Source organism: Barbus barbus, assembly GCF_936440315.1.
Source record: "Barbus barbus genome assembly, chromosome: 34".
In the NCBI taxonomy this organism is placed as follows: Eukaryota; Metazoa; Chordata; class Actinopteri; order Cypriniformes; family Cyprinidae; genus Barbus; species Barbus barbus.
The window spans coordinates 9,324,416-9,343,180 of NC_136762.1; the positions used below are offsets into that span (position 1 = coordinate 9,324,416).

At 36.2% G+C, this 18,765-nt stretch overlaps 1 protein-coding gene across 3 annotated transcripts in view; it reads left to right on the forward strand.

Moving 5' to 3' along the window:
* The window catches only part of LOC306854451 (neurofibromin-like), a 79,763-nt gene extending 61,206 nt beyond the window's left edge, over positions 1-18,557 (forward strand). For 2 of the 3 annotated variants that reach the window (XM_079392443.1, XM_079392445.1), the window contains 19 exons: positions 105-245; positions 1,892-2,171; positions 2,808-3,022; positions 3,179-3,240; positions 3,347-3,488; positions 4,606-4,707; positions 4,931-5,071; positions 5,244-5,370; positions 5,869-6,000; positions 6,111-6,246; positions 6,364-6,521; positions 6,621-6,743; positions 6,870-6,988; positions 7,207-7,307; positions 10,700-10,842; positions 11,199-11,245; positions 13,209-13,425; positions 14,366-14,419; positions 15,894-18,557. In XM_079392443.1, coding sequence (XP_079248569.1) covers positions 105-245; positions 1,892-2,171; positions 2,808-3,022; positions 3,179-3,240; positions 3,347-3,488; positions 4,606-4,707; positions 4,931-5,071; positions 5,244-5,370; positions 5,869-6,000; positions 6,111-6,246; positions 6,364-6,521; positions 6,621-6,743; positions 6,870-6,988; positions 7,207-7,307; positions 10,700-10,842; positions 11,199-11,245; positions 13,209-13,425; positions 14,366-14,419; positions 15,894-16,036 — 2,583 coding nt within the window. In that variant the 3' untranslated portion in view covers positions 16,037-18,557. The remainder of the gene's footprint in view (positions 1-104; positions 246-1,891; positions 2,172-2,807; positions 3,023-3,178; positions 3,241-3,346; positions 3,489-4,605; positions 4,708-4,930; positions 5,072-5,243; positions 5,371-5,868; positions 6,001-6,110; positions 6,247-6,363; positions 6,522-6,620; positions 6,744-6,869; positions 6,989-7,206; positions 7,308-10,699; positions 10,843-11,198; positions 11,246-13,208; positions 13,426-14,365; positions 14,420-15,893) is intronic. The other variant, XM_079392444.1, reaches the window with a different exon arrangement.
* The last annotated feature ends 208 nt before the right edge of the window (positions 18,558-18,765 follow it).

The following is an 18,765-nucleotide window of genomic DNA, read 5'->3' on the forward strand; positions in this document are numbered from 1 at the left end:
CTTCAAACCCTAACACCCCTGTATATTTCTATAGTAATTCTTCCCATGTTTTTATAAACTCGCAAGTCAGCAGTTACAGAATGCACCATTTTTTACGTTTATAGATCACAGACCTGCTTGATGTGGTGTTGGATAGCTTCATAAAGACTAGTGCTACTGGGGGTTTGGGATCCATCAAGGCTGAAGTGATGGCTGACACAGCTGTAGCTCTGGCTTCAGGAAACGTCAAGCTGGTGTCCAGCAAGGTAAGCACTTAGTGGTCACCATATTATGTGAATTTATGTTTTTAATATATTATTAAATATGATGCTGTTCCTAAGATAACATACTGTAGCATCTCAGTTAGGTTGTACTGAAATACTAAATGTTGCTGCAGTACTGAAGTGCAATGAATGATTTAGAGCATGGAAAATGCAACAGAACCAAAATGTGCCATTTCGTTTTTTTTCTTTCTACTGTAGTAACAGAATATGCAGTGATTTTATAAGCACAGATGCTATTGCATTTTTAGTTGTAATTATTTTGCTTTTATATATTTGAAATGATGATAAAGTTATCAATTTGTTCATCCCAAGATGATTCAAAATGCCCTTGAACAGCTTGACTTATATTGCATGCATTTTTGTATAATTTCATCCAGTTTATCTCAGTTGAAATGTTTACTCCTGTTTAATATCATACAATATTCACTTATAATATTGCTATATTCAATTATCCATTAAACCAATTTTATTTCTTGTTAACATATCTCTAAATGTCCTACAGGTCTTTTAGGTTAATTTCCAGCCCACTAACACTCTTAAACAGATTTCGACTTACCGCATAAAGTGTTTCTGGCTCTTGTGTTCCTGAATCATTCCTCTTCTGATCTTATCCAGGCTGACTAGCTCTTCTACCCAACATCTATTATCCCAAGTGTTGTGTACAAATGCCCAATTTGTATGTGTGCGCACAGACAGACAATAGTTAGCCAGCGGGGCAGTCGCTCCTATTATATGGGCAACTGTTAGTCATTACGCTCAATGGACGTCATTGTCAGACACTTGGGCAGTGGGGAGAGCCACATTTGCGAATTCGATAACTTAAGCACCTCGGTCTTTATGATTCTTGATTGACGCAGTAACCATAACTAGATATCTTTGCCTAGTTGAAGATACTTAGTTGTTTTCGCAAATGCTCAGCTATGCTGAAAAGATAAATATTGTTTGGTTAACATGTGCCAGCCACTGCTGATGTCACAGTGGGCAGCACAAGGACAGGCTTTGTCCAGTTGTTGTGGCTGCTTTTCTAAGACTCCTATAGCAGCCGGACTCTGAGGTTAAATGAGGGACCAAGTATAATCTTATTGAGAGAGCAAAGCAGGGCTCTAGACGAAAAAAGGAATTCCTGTTCACAAAATTTAAATCACAAATAATACTGATGAAAAAGAACGGGTTGAATGTTGAACACTTTCGTTACCATATAACTATAAACTATGATAAAAGTTAATCAGCATGCATTGATTAATCAAATGTATCAAATAAATAAATAAATTGCGACCATAAAGTAATAAAGTGCTCGTGTGACCAACTGAGAAAGTTGGGAAGAATGAGTCTACAGCCCTGCAAATGATGTTTAGGTGCATGTCACAGAGTGAAAATAAAAGGCACACTGTCTATATTCGTTTTTGTATTGGAATAGTTTCTAATTTGAGGTTTGTTTGAAATGATAAATTATGCTATTTGTAAAGAGTCCAGTCATTGTTTTGCTAATTTTGAAAGCTTAAAATTGCTCTTAAACTGCTTTAGTGATATTTTTCAATTTAGCACTCTTTAGTTTTCATCAGTGATTAAAGACAAACAAAGCCCATATTTGTAATTTAACAAAAAATTCCTTTATTAATTTCTCTCAGGTGATTGGTCGGATGTGTAAGATCATCGATAAGACGTGCCTGTCCCCCACCCCCACCCTTGAGCAGCACCTGATGTGGGATGACATCGCCATCCTGGCCCGTTACATGCTCATGCTCTCCTTCAACAACTCTCTGGACGTGGCCGCTCATCTGCCCTACCTGTTCCATGTCGTCACTCTGCTGGTGGCCACCGGCCCGCTGTCTCTCCGAGCGTCAACGCATGGCCTCGTTATCAACATCATTCACTCGCTCTGCACCTGCTCACAGCTCAACTTCAGCGGTGAGAAATGACTCAGATGTATGAGTTTGTTACTTCATTGGAACAGATTTGTAGAAATTCTATCATTTGCTCACTATAGGATAGTAAAGGGTGCCGTCAGAATGAGAGTCCAAACAGCTGATAAAAACATCACAGTAATCCACATGACTCCAGTCCATCAATTAACAATGTGAGAAGGGAAAAGCTGTGCTCGTAAGAAATTGATCAAGACATTTTTAACTTCAAACCATTGTAACTTCAAGTCCTCTATCCACAGTATTGCTTTTATAATATTATCTCCATATAACAATAAGAATTTAGAAATGTTTTAAGTATATAAGGAATGATCCCAGTCCATTTTTTAAACTCATGCTCAAACTTGCTAAAGAGAATGAATTAATAAAAAAATCTAAAAACAAAATAATATTAAAAACTTTGAATAGAGTAATGATACTAAATCATTTTGTGACAGTATGACAGACTTAATGTAAAAAGTTTTTGATTTCGACTAAATATGGCTTAAATCTATTTTCTACATATGAATGCACTCCTTACGTTGTTATGCAGTAGTGCAGATTTTTTTGCTAGACATTAGTTTGTTTTAACATGAGATGATCTATCTGATTTTTTTTGCTGTTCTGGTTTTTGCCTTTCCAGAGGAGACTAAACAGGTGCTGCGTTTGAGTCTGACTGAGTTCTCCCTGCCCAAGTTCTACCTGCTGTTCGGCATCAGTAAAGTCAAATCTGCGGCAGTCATCGCCTTCCGCTCCAGCTACAGAGACCGCTCATTCTCCCCTGGCTCCTATGAGAGAGAGACCTTTGCTCTGTCTTCCCTGGAAACAGTTACAGAGGCTCTTTTGGAGATTATGGAGGTTAGTTACTGCTGCTGTTATTTTAAAGTATTTGGAATCTTTTATGTATCTCCAGCACTGTGCTGATCTTTTTAACGAATTTATGAGTTCCATAACTACTTACTTTTTGAAGCTTTTTATGTATATGTTATTTAACCAATTATTGTTTTTTCCCAGGCCTGTATGAGGGACATTCCTGGATGCAAATGGCTGGATCAGTGGACCGAATTGGCACAAAAGTGTGTTGAAAACTACATTCGCAAGAGTTTTTGTGAAGCAGTTACAACTGAAAATCACAGTACAATCACATTTAAATAATTAATTGTACTTTCTTTTCTTGGATAGGTTTGCATTCCAGTATAACCCATCTCTTCAGCCACGGGCGCTGGTGGTGTTCGGCTGCATCAGTAAACGTGTGACTCATGGACAGCTCAAACAGATCATTCGTATTCTCAGTAAAGCCAGTCCTCTGCTCAGCATTGATCGGGTTAGCGCGGTCTGTTTTTCTCTCTCAAACTACCTCCTTTTAGATTTGATTGTAATAAGCTCGAATCGTTTGTTTTGGTGCATTTATATAATGTGGTCTTCTCTGATGTTTACTTTGTGATTAAATTCATTGAACACCATAGCTGTGCACCATTTAGAACGGAATAAGACAATTGAAGTTTTTTATTTTAATTTTTTTATTTGAGGTTGTCAGGATGCAGAATTCTTATTCAAATTGAGGTAGAATTAAAATTTAAATTCATATGAAGTTTTAATGAACTATTGCCCATATTGCCTATTGGGGTTATGTCCACACACATGAAATATTATTATTAATCAATGTTTAAAATGCCACCTATGAAAATTAGCATGCAATTTATGTATATTTAATAAATGAGGTCACATTGAATTATTTTCTTAAAACAAATTACAAAAAAAACAGTAATTTTTCAATAATATTTGTTAGTGTTAAATAGTATTTCACAATATTACTGTTGTGTTGTATTTTTGATCAACTAAATGCAACCTAGGTGAGACTTATTTCAGAAACTTATTAAAAAAAAAGAACAACCCCAACTTTTAAGGGGTAGTACATAATGTAGTCAAATTAAGATGCCCATTTATTTTTATAAAGTCATCTAGAAACATTTTGTTTGAACTACTTCAAATCGATAACTTTGGAGATGTATACAGTATTGAGCAAAGTTTAGAGAAATGCATTTAATCAGTTATTGGGAAAGTTACATAAGACAAAGTTAATAGATGTAATTAGCCATGGTTTGTCACAAAATGGCAAACTGGTTGGACTAATAACATTTCTTTGTTGTCATTTACAGCTATTGAATTTCCTCTTCCTTTAATTCCAAATTTTATTTCCTACTCATTCATTGAAAGGCAGTTCTTGAAAAATTGTTTAAATGTGCAAGATGACTATAACGACAGTAACCGTATTTTATCTGTAAATGGTGAATATTTGTGTTGTATGAAGAGTGTTTGTGATTCAGGTCTGTGCAGAATGCAGTACAGTTCTAGTCTTAACTGCTGTAGTGTCATTTGCTCAGGCTATGTGCAGGCGTCATGCTCTGCCACTCTGTCTGATTAATGCTGTTCCTGCACAGGGGTTGGAGAGCTGCTTAAAGGGACCGGATAATTACAACAGCCAGGTTCTCATTGAGGCCACCGTCATCGCTCTCACAAAACTACAGCCTCTCCTCGATCAGGTGCAGTCATGTTGTATGCTGGATTCAATTATTAAAACATCAGCAGTTATTAGCTCTGATGTAAAACTATAGTAAAATTGTTTTCATTTACTTCTCTGTGTATACATGTATGAGTGTTTAGGGAAAACGGTTTGAAAATATCTTTGCAATTCAGTTTGGTAGTGCAGAAATTACACACTTGACGTATTAATAGCTTTGTGTGTACGTGTCTAATGATCTGCAGGACTCTCCCATGCATAAAGCTCTGTTCTGGGTGGCTGTGGCTGTACTTCAGTTGGATGAAGTGAATCTGTACTCTGCCGGTACCGCCCTACTGGAGCAGAACCTGCACACACTGGACAGCCTCCGGGTGTTTAATGATAAGGTGCCCGACTGAAATCCACATTTAGACAACCACATACTCAAAACATGTTTCAAATCTCTTGATATTATTGTTGTTGTTCAAATAAATAGCTAAAAGTTCAAGGAAGATTGTATTGAAGTATAAGATCTCAAAGCAGTTATCGTCATAAAAACATAATTTTCACCCCTTAAAGAGTCCTGAGGAGGTCTTCATGGAGATCCGGAAGCCTCTGGAATGGCATTGTAAACAAATGGACCATTTTGTGGGACTAAACTTTGCCTCCAACTTCAACTTTGCATTAGTGGGGCACTTACTCAAAGGTAATGATTAAAAGATCAGTGGATCACACTATAGTATTAATAATAATTGTCAACATGCATTTTATTTTCATTTCACTTAAAACTGGTTTAAAACTAATCTGTCCCAATGTTTCAGAGGGATAATAAGAATAAAAATAATTATGATGTATTATAATAACAATAAATTGGGTTTAACATGCAGATTTAAGTTTTCTTTATTTTTTTACTTGTTTTTCATTTTGTCATAATATTACTTATTTTCAGAGGGTTGATTAAATAAAAAAGCATAGTAAAGTTAATAATAATTGTCCATGTTTAACCTGAATTATTATTTATTTTGTACTTTTTAAAAATTTTATTCACTTTTCTAAGATGACAAATTTATGCATTACCGTGGTATAAACAGACCAATTAATGTATTCCGCTAATTTAATGATTGTTCACTTTGAGCATTTGCTGGTCATCGGTGAAAGGTCTTCCATGTGTCTGGTTTCTCATATTTGTCTTTTCTTCTTGTAGGATACAGACATCCCTCTTCCACCACTGTGGCCAGGACTGTCCGTATCCTCCATACACTCCTAGGCCTTGTGGGAAAACACCGTAGCTGTGACAAGTTTGAGGTGAACACGCAGAGTGTGGCCTATCTGGCAGGTACATTAAAGCCAGCACAACCTTGAGCAAACAATCACAACCTGTTATGAAGTAGATATGCATCTAAATTCTGATGGAAACCTCTAAACTGTATGTTTGTGTACATACAGCTTTGCTCACAGTATCAGAGGAGGTGAGAAGCCGCTGCAGTCTAAAGCACAGGAAGTCATTACTGCTCTCAGAAGTTACAATGGAGAACTTTCCCATGGACATGTACTCTGTGTATGACACTGAACCTGGATGCAGGTGAGAATTTTATCAAACAAGTTTGAATTTTCAGTTTTCATTCTCCTATTTACTTTTTTTCCTGAACCACACTATATTGCTCTTTTTTTTTTTTTTTCACACTCTCTTATGTGTCAGGCTACTGCATGAAAACCAGCCCTGGGCTTCTCCGAAAGTGTCAGAGCGCAGTCTTGCACCTCCGTACTCTGCAATGGGGCAGTCTAGCCTTCGCCCACGCAAATCCATGAGCGTAGACATGGGCCAGCCGTCACAGGCCAATGCGAAGAAACTTCTGGGTATTAGCGGTCTGATGACTTCATTCTTTCTTAGAGGCTCTTAAACATGCTGTAGCTTTACTTTAGCTTCATACTTAAGTGCTTTTATTTTTATTCTAGGCACTAGAAAGAGTTTTGATCACCTGATTTCGGATTCAAAAGCCCCGAAGAGACCAGACATGGAGTCAGGCATCACCACGCCTCCAAAAATGAGACGGGTTTCTGAAAACGACTATGAGATAGGTGAGTTTTTCTACAAATATGAATTAAATGTGTTATGCTACAGGCCAGTGCTAATCTATATGCAATAAATGATAATTAGGTTTTGAAATGAGAGGTTGAATTGCCAACACCTCTTCTTTATTCCAGAAACTCAGCGAATGGCCAACTCCCATTTACGCAAAGTTTCTGTGTCTGAGTCCAATGTCCTCCTAGACGAGAATGTTCTCACAGACCCGAAGATCCAGACGCTGCTCCTTACTGTACTGGTGTGTGCTCCATACTACTTTTCTTTGCACTTGAACTTGTGCTTTAAAACCTTTTACAGGTGGAGTTGTCTTTGAAATTGTATATTGAATTTTTTTTTTTTGCAATTCCCTTATGTATAGCACAAGAAAGTTAAATGAATATCATTTTCTTTCTCCATCTATGATGGTTTTTATATTATATTTACTGTTGTATAGTGAAGTATTGTTTTTAATTGCAGGCAACACTGGTGAAATACACTACGGATGAGTTTCATCAGCGGATCCTGTACGAGTATTTGGCTGAGGCCAGTGTGGTGTTCCCCAAGGTCTTTCCAGTAGTGTGAGTGTCTGCCGTATTACATACCAACACAACACGTCACTCATTCAAGATCCATTAGTCTTCTATTATATCCCATGCTAAAAATATTTCATGAGTTTCAGGGTGAAATGTTGATGTGAATGGAAAGGTACAGAAATGAGGTGGTAACACTTTTTTTTTTTTTTTTTTGTAAAATTATCCAACAGGTTTGAATTTTTAAAATAGTTAAGTTTCAAGTTTACTTTATTTATATAGCACATTTAAAACAGCCAGAAGACTGACCAAAGTGCTTTACACTTGGAAGCATCCACAAGAAAAATTAAAAGGAAACAAGACACATAAATAAGAAATGGAATAGATACAACCTAATAGGCCATTGAAAACAAATAGGTTTTTAAGAGTGATTTAAAAATCGTCAGACTAGGAGCCGTTCTAATCTCAACTGGCAAGTCATTCCAAAGACGAGGCCCAATTACTGAAAAGGCACGGTCACCTCTACGCTTGAGTCTAGAGTGTGGAATTAAAAGGAGGTTCTGGTCGCAGGATCTCAAACTTCTCAAAGGGGTATACTGGTGGAGCAATTCAGATAGGTAAATGGGTGCTTGATGATGTAACGATTTAAAAACAAATAATAAAATTTTGAAGTGTATTCTAAATTGGATAGGCAACCAGTGAAGGGCCTTCAGGAGCGGAGTGACATGATCCCTTTTTTTCTTTTTTAAAAGAAACTTAGCAGCAGCGTTCTGGACCAATTGAAGACGGGCAATTTGTGATTTAGAGATGCCACAATATAAAGAATTACAATAGTCTAGACGCGACGTAATAAAAGCATGAACGGCCATCTCCAGAGTCTTGTCGGTGAGAAAATTTTTGATTTTTGCAAGTGTACGGAGCTGATAAAAACTAGATCCAATCACGGTGGAAATTTGTTTATCAAATTTTAGCGTGGCATCCAACAAAACACCCAGGTTCCGTACCTGTGAGTCCTTCATATTATCTGATGGACCGAAAACTATCACCTCAGTTTTTTCTTCATTTAGAGATAAGAAATTTTGAAATAACCAAGATTTAACTTAATCTAAACAAGACAACAGAGCATTCATGGCCATAGGATTGTTTTTCTTAAAAGGTAGATAAATTTGGGTGTCATCAGCATAGAAGTGAAATGACATCCCGCGTTTCCTAAAAATGGAGCCTAGAGGCAGCATATATAGTGAAAATAAGGTGGGAGCTAAGACAGAACCTTGAGGAAGACCACAGGAAAAAAAGGAAGTGGAAGAGAAGAAATCTCCTAGCCTAACCACATATTTCCTATCCGACAGGAATGACTGAAACCACTTTAAAACTGTGCCAGAGAGACCCACCCAAGATTCAAGTCTATTAATTAATATGGAATGGTTGATAGTGTCAAAAGCAGCTGATAAATCTAAGAGAACAAGGACCACAGAGTCCCCTGTGTCAGTGGCTAAGAAGATGTAATTTAACACTCAAGAGGGCTGATTCGGTACTGTGAGCAACCTTAAAACCAGATTGAAAGTGTTCAAACAAACTGTTTAAAGCAAGAAAAGATTGAAGCTGGAAAAACACAATCTTTTCCAAAACCTTTGAAACAAATGGTAGAACAGAGATAGGGCGATAATTTTTTAAAACAGACAGGTCGAGTGAAGGCTTCTTGAGGTGAGGTGTGACAGTAGCCACTTTCAAATAAGCAGGAACCACACCTGTTAAAAGACACTTATTAAAAAAGGACACTAGGCCCGGTCCAACTGAATCAACAATTTGTTTTAGAAATCTAGGATGAATAACATCATATGGAGAAGAGGATGGTTTTAGTTTAGCAATAGTGTCTTTAAGTGAGTGAAGAGAAACTGGTTCAAAAACATTCCAAGATGCAGACAACAGAGGGAAAACAGACAGCTCGGTAGAGGAATTATAAATTACTAGTCCGGGTTTACTTACTTTGTCCTTAAAAAACCTCGAGAAGCTTTCACATAGAGCGACAGAGGCAACTGACATAGTATTTACCGGGGGGTTAACAACAGAATTAATGACAGAAAACAACATCTTAGGTCTAGAATGATTGTCCAAAATTAAATTGGAGAAATAGGTCACCTTAGCTGATTTTTAGTTAAAGGGTTAGTTCACTCCAAAATGAAATTCTGTCATTAACTCGCCCTCGTGTCGTTCCAAACCCATAAGAGATTTGTTCATCTTTAAAACACAAATGAAGATATTTTTAATGAAATCTGAGAGATTTCTGTCCCTCCACTGAAAGTCTGTTCACCCAAAACTCAACTCTCAAAGGTTTTTTTTTTTTTTTTTTTTTTCAAAACATTTGCAACAAGCTTAATCCAAGTCTTCTGAAGAGTCATGATCACTTTATATAATGAGCAGAATTAATTTAGTTTTTTTCACATATAAACATTCATCAGCGAACATTGGTTCTCATGTCAAGCAAGCATGTTTGAGCTTCTGTGGCCAAATTTGTGAAGTGAAGTGAAGTGACATACTGCCAAGTATGGTGACCCATACTCGGAATTCGTGCTCTGCATTTAACCCATCCAAAGTGCACACACACAGCAGTGAACACACACACACCGTGAACACACACCCGGAGCAGTGGGCAGCCATTTATGCTGCGGCGCCCGGGGAGCAGTTGGGGGTTCAGTGCCTTGCTCAAGGGCACCTCAGTCGTGGTATTGAGGGTGGAGAGAGCGCTGGACATTCACTCCCCCCACCTACAATCCCTGCCGGCCCGAGACTCGAACCCACAACCTTTGGATTACGAGTCCGACTCTCTAACCATTAGGCCAGATTATTTCATGAATAAAAAGTTCAAAACAACAGCATTTGAAATTTAGAAATATTTTGTGACACTATAAATTACTGTCCCTTTTGATTAATTAAATGCATCCTTGCTGAATAAAACTATTAATTATATATAACAATCTTACGGAGCCCAAACCTTTGAATGGTAATGTGGTGTTTGTGTGAAATTTAATTATCTTTTTGCATACACTAGATATGGAAACGACAAGTCATGACACTGTTTTTATTAGTTCCTGATAGTAATTTGTTTTTAAATATGCGGAAAGTGTCATTACATTAGATTCATACTACTCCCAAATCACTAATCATCATAACGATGCACACCTACGAGTGTGTTTGGCATGAGTAATACATATAAAGCCACATTTTCAAGTAATAATCCACTAGCCAATTGAGTTCCATGAGAAGATATTTCAAGAATGTGGTGTGTTATTGTTTTGTACTACACCCACTAAATAGGTTTTTTAGGTCCACTAGGATAATCTACATTAATTAGCTTGCGCAATATGCATGAAAATGATCCGGTTTGTTCAATATTTAGTTTTGGTCCTGTAGTTTGACAGTGTCATTTTTATCCATTATAGCCACAACCTGCTGGACTCCAAGTTAAGCACCGTCCTTTCCATGTGCCAGGACCCCAACCTCCTGAACCCCGTCCACGGCATCATTCAGAATGTGGTTTATCATGAGGAGTCTCCTCCTCAATACCAGCCATCCTGCTTGCAGAGTAAAGCCAATCTCTCCAGTCATTTCTTAACATTCAAATTTCTTGGCAGATGCTTTCTTAATTGTCTAAAAAGCAAGTTTTTAACGTAGCACTATCATATTAATTTAGTGCTATTATTTTATTTTATTCTTTAAAATGCAAATATTGATAGACTGTTAGTTGTTCGAAAATCGATTTTGCATATAATTAAAATTTTTAATCTATTAACAACACTAGGTTTTTTTTTTTTTTTAAAGTCTTGTTTAGAGTTACTTCAGCTTCTGATGTCTGACTGATTTCCTTTTTTTCTTTTGACTCTTCATCACTCTCTTGCTATGTCATCCATCTCTGCTGTCACCTCTCTCTTCGTCTCACAGGTTTCGGTTTCAACGGACTTTGGAGATTTGCCGGGCCCTTCTCTAAGGTATGATTAACTGCTCCCATAAACACTTTTCATTTTCCAACAGAGCGCAGTGAAGAAATTGTGTGCTGCGGTCTCATCTTCCCCAAACATCTCCCACTCCCATTCTGTGTCTGTGCCCTCTTATTTTCCCACAGTTCTTCTGTGGTTTAAAAAGGTGTAAATGACAGGGATGTATTGCTTATGTATCCTTTGCTGAAGGAACTGTTTTCCCTTTTTCATCGCTCAGCAATAAAGATCCGTTTCATCCTGCCTTGTCAGACCAGTAATTCAGGTTTTTACTTGCCCTGCCAACATTTTAATTGTTATAATGTTTATTATATTACCGTTAATTGATTTGTTTAAAATTACTATTTAATTACCTTTATTTTGCTTGTTTTTTTAAACACGTGCTGGAAAAATATATTTTCATTGAATGTTTTCTTCACAAAAAAGTCCCCCCCCACCCCGTTAGTCTTGTCAGGCCTGAATTTTACTTGCTCTGACAATATTTTTACTGTAACGTCAAAACAGTAACAAAATGTCAAATCTTATTATATTAAATCTATTCTATAAATCAAAATTATTTTATTACTTTATTTTTTAAAACCATTTTTCTATGTTTTTGGAAAACTTAAATGAAATTTACCCAATTACTACCATCTTTGCAAAAAACAGTTTTTATGGTTATGTTTTTAATATGCAGTCATATGTGGAATTGTGCAATTTAGAACTACATGACAGCTATAAATTTGCTGGAAAATGTTGTGCTGCCTTGCAAAAAATAACTGGTTTATAATTTTTGAATGCGGTCTAATTGATTCTTTCAAGAATATTGTTGTTATTATTATTATTATTATTATTTAGTCATTTAGGAGACACTTTTATCCAAAGCGACTTACAAATGAGGACAACAGAAGCAATCAATTGTAGTATTAAAACAACTAAAAACAGATCCAAGACTAAAAGCTAAAACTTTATAAATACTACCAATACACATTTTACAAATAAAGAAATTAAATAAAAATGACAAATGCATACAACAAAATTTCTAAACTTAACATTTAAATGAAAAACAAAAAATAAAGCTAAAAACAATTCAAAATATTACAGAACAAAAGGTATGAGTATAATAATGATTCTAACATAACACTAGCCAAACACCAAAAAAAAAAAAAACTATATGTATATGTACAACCACACACACATACATAAATATACATACACATTTATAAATTCTCTCTCATATATATATATATATATATATATATATTTCGTTTCCATTTAGTTTGTTGAAGTATTAAAATAACTAAAATTAAATAAAACTTAATAAAAGACCTATATATTGGGGAATAACCACAGCAAATCCTAAATATCTAGGTTATTCCAGTCATTACATGTTGTTACTATTGCTATTGCTCATACTCCAGGTTAAAGTAATCAAACTTACACTCATGACGAAACAGGTGAAAAATATCCGTCAGATTTACTTGTCATATCTAGTGACCCAAATATGTGTCCCTGGATCACAAAACCAGTCTTAAATCGCTGGGGTATATTTGTAGTAATAGCCAAAAAAAACATTGTATGGGTCAAAATTATTGATTTTTCTTTTATGCCAAAAATCATTAGGATATTAAGTAAAGATCATGTTCCATGAAGATATTTTGTAAATTTCCTACCGTATATATATCAAAACCTAATATTTGATTAGTAATATGCGTTGCTGATTGCTTGATTTTCTCAGTATTTAGATTTTTTTGCACCCTCAGATATCTTGGCCAAATATTGTCATATCCTAACACACCATACATCAATGGAAAGATTATTTATTCAGCTTTCAGATGATGTAAAAATATTAATTTGACCCTTATGAAATGATAAAATATAAAATTGACCTTTATGACTGGTTTTGTGGTCCAGGGTCACATATGTTAAATAAAGCTAAATCATTAATAGTCACTCCTGCTTTTACTCTCTCCAACAGCAAACCCAAATTCCAGACTATGCCGAGCTCGTGGTTAAGTTCCTAGATGCTTTGATCGACACTTACCTGCCTGGTATCGAAGAAGAAGGAGGGGAGGAGTCACTGCGCACACCCACCTCTCCATATCCACCCACCGTCCAGAGCCAGCTCAGCATCACAGCCAACCTCAACCTGTCCAACTCCATGACGTCTCTCGCCACCTCACAGCACTCACCAGGTCAGTGCTCACTTCCTGCATAACTTCACATTCTTCCCGAGCTACTCACACCTGCTCTCGTAAATGTGATTACGTGAGTCACGATAACGCTAACACATGTGATGTCGTTGCGACATACATTTTTTTTTTTAAGTGCTTTTCTGTCTACTTTCACATCTCGAGACCTCTAAAAGCATTGCCAGTTTACAGTTTGTCGGGCTTCGCTAGATGTGCAAGAGACCATCGTACAGGGCTTTGACAGTGGTTGTGTGTGCATTTGACACCTTTGCTTTGTGTTTGTATCTTCATTAACCTCACTGCATTCTGTCTCCTTTTCATTGGGAATGTGCTGTTGGTTCAGAGGGCCCTATAGTTTATAGACGGTCCCCAACTCTCTCCCATCCACGAACCACAGAGGAGGTGCCACCGAAAACAGCTGGTACAAACCTAAACTATAGAGCTGTGTTGGGCAATTAATGTCCAGTTCTATAGTTTGCGAACTGTGGTAACCTATTTCAGTGCCTATTTCTTGTCTTTACTTTTTTTCCAGTGATGGCAGTGTGATACTATTGTTTAAATTGGCCATTAAATGGTGTATTTTCATAACAGAGGTATTTCTATATACGTGTATGTGTAACAAAGTCATTAGATGATCCAGCAAGCACTAAAGTGAATGTCTAAATCACATTAATTCTCACTAATTTCTCCTTTTGATATGGATTTAATCTGCATTTTGAGCTAATATCAGCTACTGCTTAGCTTCACTGTTCAGCAGAATTCTGCTTTTGTTTGACATTTAGAGTAAAACGCAAAAAGTTAGATATATTTGTAAGCTGCCATTTTTATTTTGATTTCCTGTTTCTTCCATTCATCTGTCCTTCCTGTCCTCTTTTGAGTTGTGAATGTGTCACTCATGTTTTTTTTGTTTGTTTTTTTTTCCTTTTCTACTCTCTGTGTGAAGCCTGTCTGCCTTGCTCTAAGTCGGCTGTATTCCCACCTCACCTCGTCCTCCCAGGTACTCATCGACCTCTGTTGTGTGAAAATAGCAGTTGTTGCCATTCGCAGTGTTTGAATTGTAAATCTGCTGCTGGAGTCAGTAGTAGATGCTACTGTCAGATCTGCACAGGAAGTGTGAAGAGAGATTACAAGGGCCTGATATTAACCATACACTTAAGAACGCAGCTGAGGACAGAACATTTGCCGTTTTAAAAGTATTCTGATACTCTGTGGATTTGTATGTACTTTATACAAATATACAGTAGTCAACATTTGAAGTGGAACAAAAAAGTTGATCAAAGTTGTCCTAAGACAAGAACGCATTTTGGTTTTAGGACAACTTTGATGAAAGTTTTACATTTACAAAAAAAAAACATTAAAATGTATTATATATTTCTATTTTTCAACAATTATGCAATTAATCTCTTAATTGTTTATTAATTTTATTTTATAAATTAAATGATATTGTGCAATTTTTTGTTTTATTTATTTTAATATAGATAGGATTGATTTATCTTATTTTGTTTAAATATTTTCTTACTTAACTTACCCCCGGTTTCGGAGTGGTTTCAACTGAAAGAAACTTGCACTGACTGATCTTAAAATATATCAGTGCCTTTGTTTTGTCTCAAGATGCACACCAGTAATGTGAAGTACGTTTATAAAAGTTACTTAAATGTCCTAATTGAACTATGGCCTAATGTTTGTGAAACCGGGCCTATATCCTGTCATGAGAGACACAAGGCACTGTTTTATATTATATAATTTTAGATGTGTATTATTATATAAATAAATTAGTTAAAAAAATTAAAAAAATATATTTTAATATTATCAAAATTAAATGATTAAGTTAAATTAATTTGTAATTAATACAGTGTAATTTGTGTTTAATTTTATATACATACTAAGGCAGTTTATGGTTGGCTGTCTGTTGCTAAATAACTTGATATTTTATTACAGGACCACATTGTTTCTTTGTTGTATATTTTGGCACCACAGTTTGGCTTTAGCACCCAGCTAAAGGCATCATAACCCAAAGTTTAAAGCAGTGTGGCCTTAAAAATTACAAGTGTGAAATCTTATAAAAGACATTAACCCATTTTCAAACAGTGTGAAAAGCCTTTTATAGTTTAGTTTGTAGATTTGAACCTGTGAGAATCGTAATGCTGATATATGCCTTCTAATAATATACACAAGAACAACAGGCACATTTTAAAAGCACACTTATGTCTCGTATCATAAATGCTCACAGGATCCCTGCATGAGACTTTCTCCTCTGTGTGATAATGTAGTGCACTGAGACACCTGCTGTTCAATTTGTGTACTTACAGCCAGACTCCATGGCAAAGCATATGTCTGTGAAACCTGACCAAACGTTAATGTTTTACATTTGATAAATGTAAATTAAGATTAAACAATTGTGAAGGTAATTGATTCAATTTAGAAACAGGAAACCGTTGCGACTGGTGTTACATAACATCTCTCTCCTGCAGGCATCGACAAGGAGAACGTAGAGATTTCTCCCACCTCGACTCTCTCCACTAGTGGGCGAGTGCGACACGGGTCAGCCAGCCAGGTACAGAAGCAGCGCAGTGCAGGCAGCTTCAAACGGCCAAGCATCAAAAAGATCGTCTGAGAAGATTAAGCGTTTCTACCTACTCCACGGCCATCATTCTTCTCCACGAATCCTTTTTGCTATCCGTCGTCCAGTTAACAAGGTTCCTGCATTGAAGAACCGCTTAAGTATTTGTTTTTTAATACCAGTTGAAGCTTACCACACACTTGCCTAAATGAACTACTTCAGGAGAATGCACTGAACTCTCCATGTTGCACTCAACATCGAAAATATCTTGGGACCGACCACGTTGAAATGCTAAATCTATCCAGTTGAGGCGTCCACTCTTCGTTTTGCACAAACTTGAGATTATGTCCTCATCGATGTCTGAAAGAAACACAAGAATGAGAAACTGATCTGATCAACCACTACAGCAAACAGATGACCAACCGTGTGGAGACTCGCAGGCTCATTATCCTGGCCTGGCATCCGGCCTTTTTCCATTTTGTTCCGGACCCAATACGAGATGGACGCGCAGCCTGTCCTGTCCAGATATCCACAGGCTTGAAATCTGGATGGCGATCCAAGATTATATGTGTACTATACTATTGATGATAATAACGATCACATGTTTTGGGTTCTTATTTTATCCATTGTGTGCCTTTGTCAGGGTTTTCAGCTGTGTATAGTTTGTAAAATAGGCAAGACCTTGCTAAGGAAGGAAAAACAGGTACTAATTATGAAAACGTGTTGCGACATTTACCATTATGTCCATACGTCGCTACGGTGTAAACTGTACCATGTGACCATCAACTACGAGAATATCATATTGCAGCATCTAAATATTTATTCTGTAAATGTAGGTAATGTTTTCAGAGATCACATGAAGGTTTGCATTGCAATCGTTATCATCAGTCGTAAAAAAAACTATTCTAGAAGAGCAGCGGATAAGTATTTTTTCTCCCAAAAATGCACAAATCAAACACGACAAATTGGCATTAATATTCATGTTTTAGCATTGTCTCACTGTGGTGCAATATGTTTTTTTTGTTTTTTTTTGTTTCGTTGAACACTATGTGTGTATACAAATTGCACATGATTTAAGTGCATGATCAGGAAATATCCGTGCACCCTTTTACCTTCCCCTGTTCCCGTCTCACTAACAGCTCACGTACGGCACAGGAATCCCAATCCCACCACAAGCTGACATAGTAACATTGCACCAAAGACTAATTTGCAATATTGTGAGGGGAAACTGTTGTGAACTCCATTTTGTATATTTTATGTCTATCTCGTCTATGTTGTATACCTTAATTATTTCTTCCATTCAGTTCTCACTAGCTTTGTAGCCATGTTTTTGGCGTTTCATTGAGTCGTTTTCTCACTCGTCACCTAACAAGTGAATTGCAAAATTAAACACAATTGTGCCATTTAAGTTTGAATAAACATGCCATTTGCAGGGCTTCACGGTGTATTTAACACACAATGGCCATCAAAATTGAAGTGGGCGATTTTTGTGTGCAATAGGTTTTCTGCATTACTTTTCTGTCATTATTATGCCAATCTGCAAATCTACAAGGATGAAATGGTTGTGTACCTAGTAACAGACTCAAGTACATAGTCTCTTTGAAATGCTTATTAAAGGGAAACTTGTATTACTAAAGAAGGGTACCTGCCAAATGTTTGAGGACGGAATAATTATGCATAATTTTAATTTTATGATTCTGAAAGGGTTGCATTGAAATACTAGATGTTTCACACTTAAAATTGGGACCAAATCAGTATCATTTTTCTATTTCATTTGTAGATTTTACATTTTCGTATGTTTTTCAACGTACTATACCCCAGATCCAAAAATGTACGTTCATGCTGACTTGTGGTCATTTTAGGGCACTAAGTATATATATACACAGTGAAATATCATCCCAACAGCAGATTTCAGATCACAATGATCAAAAATGAAACCTGAAATGTTTATTCCTTCTCTATATGTCGTAATGGCGAATTTCACATCAGTCCATGTCAAATTTACAGTTTTTAAGATTAATAGAAAATATGAAGGAACATGACCCAATTGAGTATTTGAAGTGTAAGATTTGTCTTTTTTTTTGCATCCATTACTCTGAATAATCAGAATATAACTCCTTTTTCTTGAATCTCAGATGTTGCATTGCTACTACCAATCTAAAACTGACCTAATCTTATATGTCAGAACTTTAAGACAATAATGAAGGCACAGTCTTGACTGCCATGATGGCGGATAGGACACATGACAAGCCCCTAAGCCTTTTAAATTGCATACGTAATTAAACGTCTTATGTTCATTCTCATCATAAACGGACTAAAAAAGTGGTTTATTTTATATAATTCAAAATGTGTTTGTCTGATGCATTGCCACATTTTTAATTGCATTGGTCATCTGTAAACAATGTATCTGTCACCTGTAAATATGTTTGTGTAAAATTGGAAGTTATATAAATACAAGTGTAAATATGTGATATTGTATTACTTGCTTTTTTGTAAAGCGGTTAGTTGCTGTACATGTATAACATGGCAATTTAATTATACCAGTGTTCGTAATAAAAGTTTCCCTCAACCCTGACACCCTACTGTCTAATCGATTTTTACTCTACATTTCTAACTGGGTTATATTAAAGGGAAAGAAATGTTTAAATGCCAAGACATACCTGTATCAGATGTTTATCACCTCAGAAACAACCTGTGCAAAAACAATGTTTTAGAGGTTTGAAGTTTATGATTTTGTATTGATAAAGTTGTCAAAAGACTTGACTATAACCTCACTTCAGGGG